This window comes from Chiloscyllium punctatum, chromosome 30 (assembly GCF_047496795.1).
Source record: "Chiloscyllium punctatum isolate Juve2018m chromosome 30, sChiPun1.3, whole genome shotgun sequence".
Lineage (NCBI taxonomy): Eukaryota > Metazoa > Chordata > Chondrichthyes > Orectolobiformes > Hemiscylliidae > Chiloscyllium > Chiloscyllium punctatum.
Window position 1 is genome coordinate 47,125,134 of NC_092768.1, and position 14,442 is coordinate 47,139,575.

Consider the following 14,442-nt stretch of genomic DNA (forward strand, 5'->3'; position numbering starts at 1 on the left):
TAATCATGAGGTGCTTAGAGAGGCTGATCATGGCCCACATCAACTTGAGCCTCCCAGCCTGCCTTCATCCCCTGTAATTTGCCTACTGATGGAACAGGTCCACAATAATCCATTTTCCTCGCCCTACACTCATCCCTGGAACATCTGGACAAGGATACTTATATCAAACTCCACCTTCAACACCATAATTTCCTCCAGACTGATCTCCATGCTCCGAGATCGAGTTCAGCTCCGCCCTCTGCAACTGGATGCTCAGAGTTCTGATCCATAGACCACAGTCAGTGAATATAGATGACTGCATTTTCCCCACAGATAATCCTCAATATTAGCCCCAAAGGATGTCTTCTCAGCCCCCTACTGTACACCCACAATTGTGTCGTCGAATTCCGATCGAACACCATCTACAAGTTTGCTGATAACACTACCATGGTAGGACGGATGAATCAGAATACGGAAAGGAAACAGAGGGCTTGGAGTTGTGGTGTAATGTAATCTCTCAATGTCGGCAAAGCAAAAGAACTGATTGTTGACTTCAGTAAGAAAGAATATCACGCCCCCATCTACATCAAATGAGCAGATGTTGACAGGGTTGCCAGCATCAAGTTCCTAGCAGTGACAATAAATGACAACCCGTCCTGGGCTTCCCATATAGATGCAGTGGTCAAGAAGGCACAATAATGCCTCTTCTTTCTCAGATGGCTTAGGAAATTCAGAATGTCCATAAGGACCCTCACCAACTTTTACAGATGCACCATAGAAAGTGTATCATCCGGATGCATACAGCCTGATATGGCAACTGCTCTGCCCAGGAATGTAAGAAACTACAGAAGTTTGTGTACACAGCCCAGACCATCACAGAAGCCATCTTTTCATCCATAGATTCCATTTACACATTTTGTTGCTGTGGAAAGGCTGCCAACATCATCAAAGACACTTCTCACCCCGGTCATGCTCGCCTACAATCTCTTCCGTCAGGCAGAAGATACAGAAGATTGAACACACACACACACAAACACACACAAACAAGTTCAAGAACAGCTTCTTCCCTGCTGTTATTAGACTGATGAATGGACTGTCTAACTTCAAATAATGTCATCCTTGTTAATGTTGATCTTGCCTCGCACATCTCCTCTGCAGCGTATCTGTGTGCTTCACTCTGTCTAAGCATCCTATGTTCTGTATGTCCTTGCTTACTGTGATCTGTCTGTACTGCTCGCAAGCTAAGCTTTTCACTGTACATATGTACATGCGACTACAATAAATCAAATCACATCAAATCAACTGAACAAAACTATAAGCAGATTGAGAACACAAGTCTGGATATTGTTTTTGATTGCGAGGATTTCAACCTGTACCTCTTTGGGAGAAAGAAAGCAATGGTGGAGCCAAACCACAAGACAATGATAAAATCTTTTTTCAAAATATTTCCATTCAGTGATGCATTTGCAAAGGATGTTACTTCATTTGTACAGATATTACTTGGAAGTGAAGGATAAGCAAGAGAAGCAGATGTATGTCACTAACAGGCTGTTGACAACTGCAGTCTCTCTGAAGGAAGTCAATGCTGGTGCAGAGTGTGAAATATTCCAGATTCAATATGAAACAATAGCACAACATGCTCTGGAAGTCATCAAACCAGCAGAGACATTGAACCTTGTAGACAGGCACCTTACTCAGATCAAGCAAACCACATATCAAGGTGCAATTCTTCAAATGTTACAGGAAGTTGTAATGAAAGGGTGTTGGTGTCAGTTTTGAACAAGCAGAGATGAAGTGTTTACCCAAGATGGCATCTTGTACAAACAGAGCAGGCCTATTATCCCTAAAGAGATGAGAAAAGAAATGCTGAAACACAATCCACACAAACAATCAAGGAATCGTATCTAGTCTGAGGAAAGTAAGAGAAGTGCTGTACTGACCAAACATGAGCAATGAGGTGAAGTCAAAAAATGTGGTGCTGGAAAAGCACAGCCAGTTAGGCAGCATCCGAGGAACAGAAAAGTTGATGTTTTGAGCGTAAGGTCTTCGTCAGGATTCTACCACCACACTTTTCAATTTTGATCTCCGGCATCTGCAGTCCTTACTTTTTCCAATGAGATGTAGGACAACATCAACCAGTGCAGTGTTTGTCATGAACAACGAGCTAAACATGATAAAGAGCTGCTCATGACTTGTGAAATCCCAGACAGCCTATGGATAAAACTTTGGAGTACAGCTCTTTACTCCCACTGGAACTGATCACAGTCAACTACAAGGTATTTTCCAATCAACTGGCCCAGAAATGGTATTACACCCCCTTCAAGCAGGTCGAACAGGGGCTGGGATGGAGGGAGGGGTTGGACAGTTTTAATATATTGAGTAGACTCTTTATCCCAGAATTCCACAGGACCTTGTGAACATGACCAAGACATAATGAGTTTCAATTGACCAGTCAAAAGACAGTGAATGAAGCCATTAGATTACACAATGACTGAATGTCTATCCACTTCAGTGGGTGGCCAGAGGCCACCCTGTCAAACTGTAAGTAATAACAAGGTAATGAGCTGTATGGAGCTACTACATCTGAATGTTCTCTGCATTCCTTGGACATGCTTATCCCAGAAATCGTTTTGATGAGACTGAAACCAACCAGATCTGATAACCAGGATCTTCCCCATTGAAACTAGCTTCCTATGTTAATGCACATAAAAAAGGTGTGAAATTGTTATAATGTGTAAATTAATCCAGATTGGGAAGGGTTTTTTTGGCAATCATTGTCATGGGTATGATATTTTTGGCAGTTTTGCGAAACATGTGTTTAGCAGTAAGAGAGGGAGTGGCAGCAGAATGATAGCAGCAGCAGAGAGCAGTAAGATCGAGGTAAAGGTAAAATCGCTATCATCCCAGAGAACCATCGAGTTGCTCTGTCATCAGAGAGGGATGACTTGTGGTGGTTTAACCCAACGGTCAACACAGCTCTGGAAAGGAGAATCTTTCATAGTAATCTCAGCTGGTGCAGAAATTGAACCCACTCTTAGTGACACCCTGCATCGCAATAAAGCTGTCCAGGCAACTGAGCTAAACAACCCCGACTATAAAATAAGAGCAGAAACAGATAGCAATGGCAGCACTACACGGTATAGAGCTTCTCAGAAATCAGCCTGAGAGGGAGATTGGATAAACGCAAACAGGACAATGAAGAGAAAGGAATAGCAGCAACCGAAGCAACAATTTTTCAAAAGCAGCAATTCAAATGTTAATAATGAGAGTACAGGTCAGACATTCTAGGAACAGTGTTTGTGAAATTGAGACTGATTTAACAGGAATGTAGTATGACTTTTCTGATTTGACTCAGAAGGAGAGCAGGGAACTGATGTTTGTAAGTTAATAAATATTACAATAAATGATTCTAAAAAGAGGAGTTATGCACATTGACTGTTTTCTCCACCCGTACAGGTTCAGGCTGAACTTTAAGAGTCCAGAGTACAAGAGAGAGGTGTGAGTTCACCTATTTAAAGGATAGAATAACTTCTCCACATTGACACTGTCACATCAAATACTCACAGAGAAGGGACGTCATGGGTTAGGTACATAATCAAGCTCACTCTAAACTGTTCCTGGAGTGTGGGATTATCCAGTGTCACTCCTAACCGGATCAGGATCAAGACCTTTCTGCTTCAATCACTCAAACACGCCTGTGTGACTGATCTTAGTGTCATTGGATGTTGTATCTACGTGGAAGATCTGGGCAAATTGAGAGTCCTGCACACACAAGCCCATCTAATACTGGGGAGGTCCTCTGAAGTTCAGTCTCACTGAAGAATACCTGGTCAATGGTTGTTTTGTTGAGTGATTGTGTTTGAGCCAGTGCTTGATGTTTTGGATTTTTGCTTAATATGGGGATCCTCTTGTCGGAGGGTCATCACTCCTGGAGTCCACTCATTTTTCTCCATCAGTTTCACTTCTCCTAACACCAGGGTCTTTACTCTCTTTCACAGTTTCAGGAACCCAGACACAAAGACAACACTGACACCTGCAGTCTAACTAGTTATCGTTTTCAATTAAATCTGCCAGTTTACAGAAGTTTACATTGTGTACACAGCCTTGGGGGTTAAATCCTTATAAATTTCTAAGTTAATGTCACCTGTGATCTCTTTAAGTGCTGAGCAGTTTTGCACTCTTGCTATCTCAGGCATATGCTCAATGTCTCTTGGAAAGTCATCAACTCACAGCTCCTGGATGCTTCTCATTCCATCAACATTCCCTCAATGCTGAGCCTATGGTGTCTGCAGGACCCTGCTCACATTCCACTGATTGATAATAGCTGTAGAACCAAATAACCTCTGATCGATGAACAGGCAACCTGTAAGTGAGATAAAGTCACAAGCATTGATGTTTACAACTGGGAGACAGCCAGCCATGACTTCTGCAAGCTGATTGTTTGGAAGGGGTGAGCAGAAATGGATAACTCAGCTGACCATATAGATTTTATCTTACTCACTCACCAATGTGGTTGGGCCAGCATTTATTGCTGATCCACAGTGGCGATTTAGATGGCCTTTTTGAACCACTGCCGTCTATGTGCTGTAAGTAGACCCACAGTGTTGTAAGGGAGGGGATTCCAGGAATTTGACCCAACAGCAGAGAATGAATAGTGATATATTTCCAATCCTGGATAGTGAGTGGCTTGCATGTGCCGGTGTTCCCATGCCTCTGTTGCCCTTGTCCTTCTCGATGGAAGTGGTAATTGGTTTAGAAGGTGCTGGCTAAGGATCTTTGATAAATTTCTGCAGTGCATCTTGTAGATGTTACACACTGCTGATACTGAGCGTCAGTTGGGAAGTGATTGAATGTTTGTGGAAATGGTGCCAATCAGGAGGGCTGCTTTCTCCGAGTTGGTGTTTAGCTTCTTGAATATTGTTGGAGCTGTGCTCATTTTGGAAAGTGGGAAGTATTCCATCACACTCCTGACTTGTGCCTTGTAGATGGTGGATAGGCTTTGGGGAGTCATGAGTTCGTCGCCACAGTATTCCTAGCCTTTGACCAGCTTCCAGTCAATGGTAACCCCGAGAATGATGAATGTGGGTGATTCAGTAACGGTAATGCCATTGAATGTCAAGGGGTGGTGGTTATGTAGTCTTTTATTTGAGACAGTCATTACATGGCATTTGTGTGGCGTGATTGTTACTGGCTTATTTTCAACCTAAGCCTGGATATTGTTCAGGTCTTGATGTATTTTGGACATGGTCTGCTTCAGTACTGAGAAGTTGCAAGTGATGCTGAACATTGTGTAATTGTTGGTGAATATCACCACATCTGAACTGATGATGGAGGGAAGGTCTTTAATGAAGCAGCTGAAGGTGATTGAGCCTAGGACACCACCCTGAAAAACTCCGGCAGAGATGTCCTGGAGCTGAGAAAGCTGACTTCCAACAACCACAACCCATCTTCCTTCATGCCACTTATGACAGTGGTGAGTTTACCCCTGATACCCATTGATTCCAGTTTTGCTAGGGCTCCTTAATACCACACTCTGTCAAATGCAGCTTTAATGTCACTTTCATCTCCCATCTGGAATTCAGCTCTTCTGTCCATGTTTGAACCAAGGTTTTAATGAGATCAGCAGCTGAATGGCCCTGGCGGAACCCAAACTGGGCAACACTGAGTGGGTGCTGCTTGATAGCACTGATGATGACACCTTCCATCACTTTACTGATGATTGAGAGTAGATTGATGATGTAGTCGTCGGCCTTCTTCTGTGTATAGCTGGGCAATTTTCCACATTGTATGGTTGATGCCAATGTTGTAGCTGTACTGGAACAGCCTAGCTCAAGTTCTGGAGCACAAATTGTTTTGACCATGCCTGCCAAATTTCCTGCCCCCTTACCTTTTCCCTACCCAGAGCAATAGGATTGCCATAGCCCATACCTTGCTCCCTTCCAGTCTCTATTTTCAACAAATTAATTATCACTACCTCCAGAGTGTTGCCATTTCAAAACACATTTTCCCTTCCTCTCCTCATTCAGTATTTCAAAGGACTGTACTCTGTTTGATAGACTGGTCTGTTCTTCTATCACCCACAACTCCTTGGCCACTTTCTCCAGCGCATTCTTGCACCTCATTCCCCCAATATCATAATCCATTCCTTGTGGAATGGCTCTGTCCCAGTCTCAGTCTCCAGTGTCCCAAGGCTCTTAACCAGCTGAAACCTCCATTTTCTGAAGATTGAACTCGCTCAGATGCAGGAAGCCCTGGGATTGTAGCTAGGCTGTAACCTGTCCCCTGAACAGTCTTTGTGGATGGACACTTACTCTCACTTTCTCGTTTTGACTTGGAATAGTCGGCCTGGGGTGAAAGGATTAGAATCTGGACTCTGTCATGGCAACGGCTGCCCAATCCTTCATCTTCTGTCAGTCCCTCAATCCCAGTTTCTCCATGTTAAAGATCAGAGTAGCAAACACTGCACGGGAATCTCCTGGTCTGAGCAGGACACGGAGCATAGGAATCTTCTGGCCTGAACTGGATACAGAGCACGGGAATCACCTGGTTTTTATCTGGACAGGGAGCACAGGAATCACCCAGTCTCAACTGGACATGAAGCATGGGAATCTCCCAGTCTGAACTGGACACAGAGCACAGGAATCACCCAGTCTGAACTGGACATGGAGTACGGGAATCTCACGTTCTGAACTGAATAAACAGCAAAGGAAATCACTCTGTCTCAACTGGACAGGGAGCACAGGAATACCTCAATCTGAACTGGACAGGGAGCACAGGAATCATCTGGTCTGAACTGGACACAGCATCCAGTGCACAGGAAACAGAACCAGAGAGCAATTTTGGAAAAGGAGTCTGCTTCATAAGGGCTACTCAAAAATCTTTATTGACATAAAATGACATGAGGTCAGAGAATATGGAAGTAACAGTGCACAAAGGGGTTTATTAGAACATCTCATTTGCTACAAAAAGTAAAAATAAATTGCATACATAAACATTTTCAATTAATATTGTACAAAGAAAATATCACACACCGGATTATATTAGTTCTTTCTCATCTTCCTTCTGTTTTCACACAATATTACACATATATAATATATATATATATATATATTACACAATTAAAGCATTCAGGTCTTCTTATGTTCTGTCTATAAGTTGTGTATGGCTGTTCATCTCATTGTGTATGGCTGGTTCCTGGGGTGACACTGCCTCTCGGTGGGAATACAATTGCCATGGCTAGTATTGCTGCTGCTGAACTGTTAGGGAATGCTTGAGACGAATGGTTGTTCAATAGTTTTCTCAGTTTTCAAAATCAGAGCTGCCTCTGTCTGCTGTGAAGGAGCAGCTTCTTAAGTTGCAGATGATTGCAGTTTGGATGATAGATCTCTACAGTTGTTTTTACTGTCTGTGATTGAAGTAACAACGACTGTACACGGGTACCAACTGGCCAAGGGAGCTGACTTTTGTTGAATGGTTGAACATTTACACTTGGAATGGCACTTAAATGCTGAGCTCTCACTACAGTTTGGCATTATTATTCAAGTGAAATTTGGCTTTTCTGTCATTTCACTCCGATCTTCTCACCCACTGTTGTCACTACTTCTGGATTCAGTAACTTTTTATCAATTGAAAGAGTAGCCTGCATGTGGTCCGCTATCAGTCATTGGCTTGGAAAACTTCCGGAGCTTTTAGTAACTGTAAAACTGTGCCTTTAATGGCTGTAAATCTCTAATTGAAAATTTTCATTGTACACATCTGTGCTGGATGTAGTTGATTTCTTGATTACTTTGGCAATTTCCACATTACCTCAGCCTTTCCACATGACTGGCAATAGTGTGGAGATTTTGCACCACACATGATTTTCCAATTGTTAATGGAATTTTTAAAAATTTAATCAATCACGGGATGAGACCGTTGCTGGCTAGGGAGCATTTATTGTCCATCCTTAATTGTCCAGAGGGAAATTAAGAGTCAACCACATTGATGTGGGTCTGGAATCACACATAGGCCAGACCAGGTCAGGATGGCAGTTTCCTCCCCTAAAGGACATTAATGGACCAGATGGGTTTTTTCCAAAAATCAACTATGGATTCGTGGTCATCATTTCATACCTAATTCCAGATTTTTAAAACTTGAATCCAAATTCCACCATGTGCCATGGCAGGAATCAAACCCAGGTCTCCAGAACATTATCTGGGTCTCTGGATTAACAGTCCTGTGATAATACCACCAGGTTATCATCCGAATTCTTCACTCTGAATTGAGGTCATTGTCACTGATCACAATGTCAGAATGTCATGATGACTGAAGTGTGCTTTCAGACATTCAACAGTCTCACTGGGAGTTGGTAACCTCAGCTCCTGTCTGAATAGCAGATGGCAGTGACGAGATAATCAGTTCCAGTGAGAGTGAAGAGTCTGCTCCAAGTTTCATCCGTGGGCTGCCTGGAATGTCACGAGTCATGACATTATCTTGTTTGGCTTGATGTTCATTACAAACACTGCACTGGCTATATGGTCCTTCATCTCACTGTTCATGTTCAGTCAGTAGAGCACTTGACTTACCTTCCCCAGACTAGATTTGATTCTCTGATGGTTTGTGTGGGGTGTGTTCCAGGATGTCTCTTTTCGTCTCTTTATGAATAATGACCCTGCTCCCTTTGTATGTGATACCATCTTGGCGGAAGACCTCATCCCAATAACATCTGACAGTAAAAGGCATGTCCTGAATAGTTTTAGCCCATTGATTCATCAAAACTTCCTGTAACATTTGAAGAGTAGCATATCATTGTGCAGTTGCTTCATTTGAGCACACACTATTCTGACAGATTCATTGTTTGCTGGGTTGATTATTTCTAGATCATCTCATGCTATTGCTGGTCAAGTGTGGAAGGTTCCACATTCTGTACAGGCTTCATCTTCCAATAGCCATCACATGTGAATGATTTCTCTCCTGTGTGACTGCATTGGTTCCCTGACAGTGTGAATGATTTGTCACACACTACATTTAAATGGTTTTTCTCTGGTGTGAGTGCGTTGGTGTGCACAGAGAGTTGATGACTGCAAGAGTGCAGCTCTCAACAGAATGTTGGTGATGTACATCTGCTTCCCTTGCTTATACTTCTTGTGGGAAGACATTGATGTTGATGTAGGTTTGATGACTCCAAGAATGAGATTCACATACCTCACAAGTGCGTGGTTTGTCTTCAGTGTGAATACGTTGCATGTAGGTTCAATGACTTTGAGAATGATTAATCACACACCTTGCAAGTGAATGGATTCCCTCCATGTGAATCTTTTGATGGACCAGGAGGTTTGATGAATCTAGGAATGACTTATCACACACCAAACACTTGAACAGTTTCTCTTCTGTGTGAATGCGTTGGTGTATACGAAGGTTCCCTGACTGTGCGAACGACTTGTCACAGGCATCACATGTGAATGGTTTCTCTCCTGTGTGAGTGCGTTGGTGTGTGCGAAGGTTCCCTGACAGTGCGAATGATCTGTCACACACGTTACATTTGAATGGTTTCTCTCCTGTGTGAGTGCGTTGGTGTGCGCGAAGGTTCCCTGACAGTGTGAATGATCTGTCACACACATTACATTTGAATGGTTTTTCTCCAGTATGAGTGCGTTGGTGTGCACAGAGAGTGGATGACTGCAAGAATGATTTGTCACAAATCTTGCACACAAATGGTTTTTCCCCTGTGTGAGTACGTTGGTGTCGTTGGAGAGTTGAAGATAGTGAGAATGATTTGTCACAAGCCTTGCACCTGAACGGTTTATTCCCAGTGTGAGTATATTGGTGTTCATGGAAACGTGATGACCGCGAGAAGGATTTGTTACAAACCTTGCATGTGAATGGCTTTTCTCCTGTGTGAAACTTCTGGTGTGTCAGGAGATTGGAAGATTGGGTGAAAGCTGCCTGACATACCTGACACCTGAATGGTTTCTCCCCTGTGTGAATTCTCTGGTGTATCAGGAGGTGGGTAGATTTCACAAAGGCTTTGTCACAAACCTCACATTTGAAACGTTTTTGTTCCATAAAGCTGACCTTGTATTCACAGGCACACACCAATTACACCTTTTGTTTGACAACTGAGCTGTTCTCACACCCCTCTCCCTTGTAGGAATGAGTCAGTGGTTCATGAAGCTCGATGAATGATTGAAGCTCTCACCACACTTGGAGCCACTCACATCTTCCCAGCCTCACCCTGATCGATCATCCACAGCCGAACCTTCAGAAAGGTTGGTTCTGATGGAAAGTTCCACACTACTGACCAGTTTCAGATCTGATGAGATGTCAAAGCTCCCCGGACCCGACCAATTTCCAGATGGTGGTTTGACTGCCCAACCTTCTCTGTGTTAAGCAATGCTGTGAAGGGACTGGATATATTCCCATAGTTGTACAGTCATTCCTTGGGTGATGGTCAGGATCTATCTGTGATGTCTATCCTCCATGTAATCTTTGGTTTAATACGGCACAATCCTTCTGGAAAATAGGAAAAGAAAACATGATTTCTTTCAACTCGTCCCTCTCCTTTGCGAAACAGCTGATTCTTCAGTTAGAGATTCTAAGCTGTTCCCCTGCTTTTTCCTCACTTGACTGTTACACACGCTCAATGTCTAGATACTAGACAGAGACCAGGAGCAGACAATGTGACTCCTTTGTTTTGTCCGCCAAGATCCCCATTTTCCTGGGCACAGTGAGGACAATGTAAAAGACAGTTGGGTGTAGTGTAAAATGGGCCATCAATTTTGAACCCGTATTATGCTAGTGAAGGAAAGTTTTACTACAATAGTATGTGTTTAATATCAAAAACAGTCAACAGAATTACATTTTTTCCCTTTTTGGTAAATATTTGAGAAAAACACACTGGACAGGAATTCCTCCAAGGAAAATGTTACTTCAGTGTAGCTGATTGTAGAATTCTGGCTTATCCTGGGAAATTAAACACATTGCACTCACTCAGCACATCCCACATTCAGATATCGGTCACAGTACTGGGCAAATCCAAGCCCAGCCTTCAGGTAAGATCTTCAGAGAAGGCATTTAAAGACATTTTGATAAATGTGATTCCAGGTATGGCAGTTGAATTGCTCTGGAGCTGGACGAACAATCCAAAGACTGAGAATTCAAATGCAACCACAGCAAATTACAAACATACAATACAGTGAGAAACAGGCAATTCAGCCTAGTTGGTCCATGCTGGTACTTATGCTTCACAGCAGCCTCCTCTCACTCTCTTCACCACATTCAGCAAATCTTTCTGTTCCTTTTTCCCTCATGAACCTATCTCATTTCACCAGAATGATATCGCTGCTCTCCATTTCAACCACTCCATATTGTGGCAGTGAATTTTACAAATTACTTCTGAAATTTGTAAAATAGATGGAAAAGATGAATGCAGACACAAAAATGTGCAGGTTGTTTCAATAACCCAAATATTGTCCTTCAGGGAAAATAATCTGCTGCAACTGTGTCGTCTGGCCTACATGTGATTCCTGTCCCACACAACACAGTTGACTCTGAACGGCCCTCTGAAGTGACCAAGCAAACAATAATTAACAATCACTATGAAGTCCAATGATAAAAGGAAAATCAGAGTGATCTGGACAATTCTCAAATTGTGTCAGAATAAGAGATATTGCTCCTGGAGGGTTAGCTGTGTAGGGTTAGCTGTGTGCATATCCTAGAATGGAACCAGGACTTTTTTTTCCTCTTTATTCAGTCACTGGATGAGGCAGTATTTATTGACTGTTCCTAATTGCCCAAAGGGCAGTCGAGAGTCAACCACATTGCGGTGGGTCTGGAGTCACATGTAAGCCAGACCAGGTAAAGATGGCAGACTTCTTTCCCTAAAGGACATTAGTAAATCAGATGGGTTTTTCTGACAATTGGCAATAGATTTATAGTAGTCATTACATTCTTAATTCCGGGTACTTATTGAATTCAAATTCCACCAACTGCCATAGTGGGATTCAAACCCAGGTCCACAGAACGTTATCCGGGTCTCTGGATTAACAGTCCAGTGATAATACCACAAGGTCATCAACTCCCCTAACTGCAAGTGTTAAAATTATGAGGAGACATTAAAGAACCTGGGTGTATTCCCAGACTTTAGAAAATAAACACTGGTTAGACCACCCTTTTATGAAATATTAAAGGACAGAGAAAGAATGAACAGAGAAACGACTTTCACTGTTTGGGGAGTCTAGGACCAGAGAGACTGTCGAAATGTTTAGGGGCAGACCTTGCTGGAGAAAACAGCTCGATACACAAAGTGCAGGAGAAGACTGGAATTCACTTGCACAAACGATATATGGTACTAAATCCATGATTGTTATTAGATGTGAGATTAATGGTTTTTTGTTGACCATAGGGTTGAAGGAACTTTCGAAAGGGCAGGAATGTAAAGTTCAATCACAAAAACACCTTGATCTCATTGAATAGTGGGATGTATTTATGACACTAAATTACTGTCTTCTATTCATAAGCACAGTCCCGAAAAGCCAACACACCCTCAGTAATACCTTTCAGACATGGCCATATTTCCTTAAGGAAAGTGCATAAATTGCACTCTACAGGTTAATAACCAGGTCCCAACTCTCACAGAACTGAACAATAGGAAGGAAATCAATCAGGCTCTTCAGACTCTCTGCACCTCCCAGATAATGACACCTCACCTTCTCATATTCAGGAATGAGCCATCAATAAATCTCAGTCTGGAAATCAGAGGGAAATGCTTCCAATAAACACACTCAATATCTAACACACAGCTCCAGTCAAACAGTTCAGCACAAAGCACCGAGTAAACAGCTCTCTCAGCTGGATCTTCTCACACAGCATAAGGGACATTTCCACCCCTGATTACCCACAGGATAGTCAGACTGCCTGAAGATTGGTGTGGATATTATGGGATACAATTTGTATAAAAGCTGCTCCTTCACTCACCATCTCCTCACTTGGTTTTCAGTCCCTATAGGAAGTGAACCAGCTCTGGAAGAGGAAGAGGAGACAATGGGCAGAGTGGGTGGACTCTCTGATTGACGTCTCTCACAGTCAATCCAAATATTTTTGGAGTAACATGAGTTTCCTGAAACTTGGGAAACTGACCGGGGAAATGGAGGTGACTTTGAGCAGCAGATCAGGTGGGGATTTAAACTGGTCACTGTCCCATCTGAATAAAACCTCACTTATTGCAGCTGCTGTCTGAGTTCGTCTGGTAAATGTTTGACAGAGATTTCTAGTGTGGGAATAGCAATCTTTATCTTCAGAGAAATTCAAACTGACAAGTTTAATGTGGGATGTGTATCTTCGGATGTGTTTGACAGCAGCTCAGAACAGAAAGAAGCACAGCATCCAAGGCAGTGATGACATGCAGTGCACAGGAGAGCAGAACATGAGAACAATTCTGAAGAAAGTTCATTTCAGACACAAAATGTTAACTCTCTCTCTCTCTCTCTCCATAGTTCCTAGCAGGCCTGCTGAGCTTCTCTGGCCTACTTTCATGTTTGTAACATGAGAACTATATCACCTAACATGGGACCAGGAGGGGAAGTTGATTTACTGGCAGTTTAGTGAGAACAGGGCCAAAGAAAACAGGAGAAAGTCAGAGTCAAGAGAGGGGTGCTGGAAAAGCACAGCAGGTCAGGCAGCATCCGAGGAGCAGGAGAATCGATGTTTCGGGCAAGAGCCCTTCATCAAAAGTGGGGCTTGAGAGCTGAGAGGGTGGGGAGATAAATGAGAAGGGGGTGGGGCTGGGGGAAGATAGCTGAGTGTGCGATAGGTAGATGGAGGTGAGGGTAAGGGTGATAGGTTGGAGAGGAGGGTGGAGCGGATAGGTGGGAAGGAAGATGGACAGGAGACGTCCCGAAGATTTTGTGTTTGGCCATGGCGCAGGACATTCGCACCAACTAACCCCACTGCCTCATGGCCGATCACTTCAACTCCCCCTCCCGACATGCAGGTCCTGGCCCTCCTCCATCACCACTCTCTCACCACCCGACACCTGGAGGAAGAACGCCTCATTTTCTGTCTTGGGACCCTCTAACCACACAGCATCAATGTGGATTTCACCAGTTTCCTCATTTCCCCTTCCCCCACCCTATTCTCAGTTCCAACCTTCCAACTCGGCACCGCCCTCTTGACCTGTCCTACCTGTCCATCTTCCTTCCCACCTATCCGCTCCATCCTCCTCTCCGACCTATTATCTCCACCTCCATCTACCTATTGCACACTCAGCTCTCAGCCCCATCCCCCTCTCCTTTATCTCTCCACCCCTTCGGCTCCCAGCCTCATTCGTGATGAAGGGCTCTTGCCGAAACATCGATTCTCCTGTTCCTCGGATGCTGCCAGACCTGCCTGTGCTTTTCCAGCACCACACTCGACAAAGAAAACAGTAGATGGGTCTCATGGACAAACTGACCTAAGAGATTAGATTACTCACAGTGTGGAAACAGG

The 14,442-nt window shown here is 43.4% G+C and overlaps 1 protein-coding gene across 2 annotated transcripts; it reads right to left on the bottom strand.

Annotated features, from left to right (window-relative positions):
• Positions 1 to 9,067: 9,067 nt before the first annotated feature.
• LOC140455655 (uncharacterized) lies at positions 9,068 to 13,050 on the bottom strand. Of its 2 annotated transcripts, none has more exons than XM_072550649.1 (2): positions 12,934 to 13,050; positions 9,068 to 10,470 (listed from the first exon to the last, which is right to left on the bottom strand). In XM_072550649.1, exon 2 carries the CDS (start codon positions 10,021 to 10,023, stop codon positions 9,211 to 9,213), a length of 813 nt encoding a protein of 270 aa, XP_072406750.1. In that variant the 5' UTR covers positions 10,024 to 10,470; positions 12,934 to 13,050; the 3' UTR covers positions 9,068 to 9,210. The 2 variants fall into 2 exon arrangements, with proteins under 2 accessions (XP_072406750.1, XP_072406751.1); XM_072550650.1 differs by having other exon boundaries at positions 12,666 to 13,050.
• Between the last annotated feature and the right edge of the window lie 1,392 nt (positions 13,051 to 14,442).

Excerpts from the sequence above, each read along its gene's own strand:
- LOC140455655 (XM_072550649.1), bottom strand. The coding sequence starts at position 10,023 with ATGGAACAAAAACGTTTCAAATGTGAGGTTTGTGACAAAGCCTTTGTG.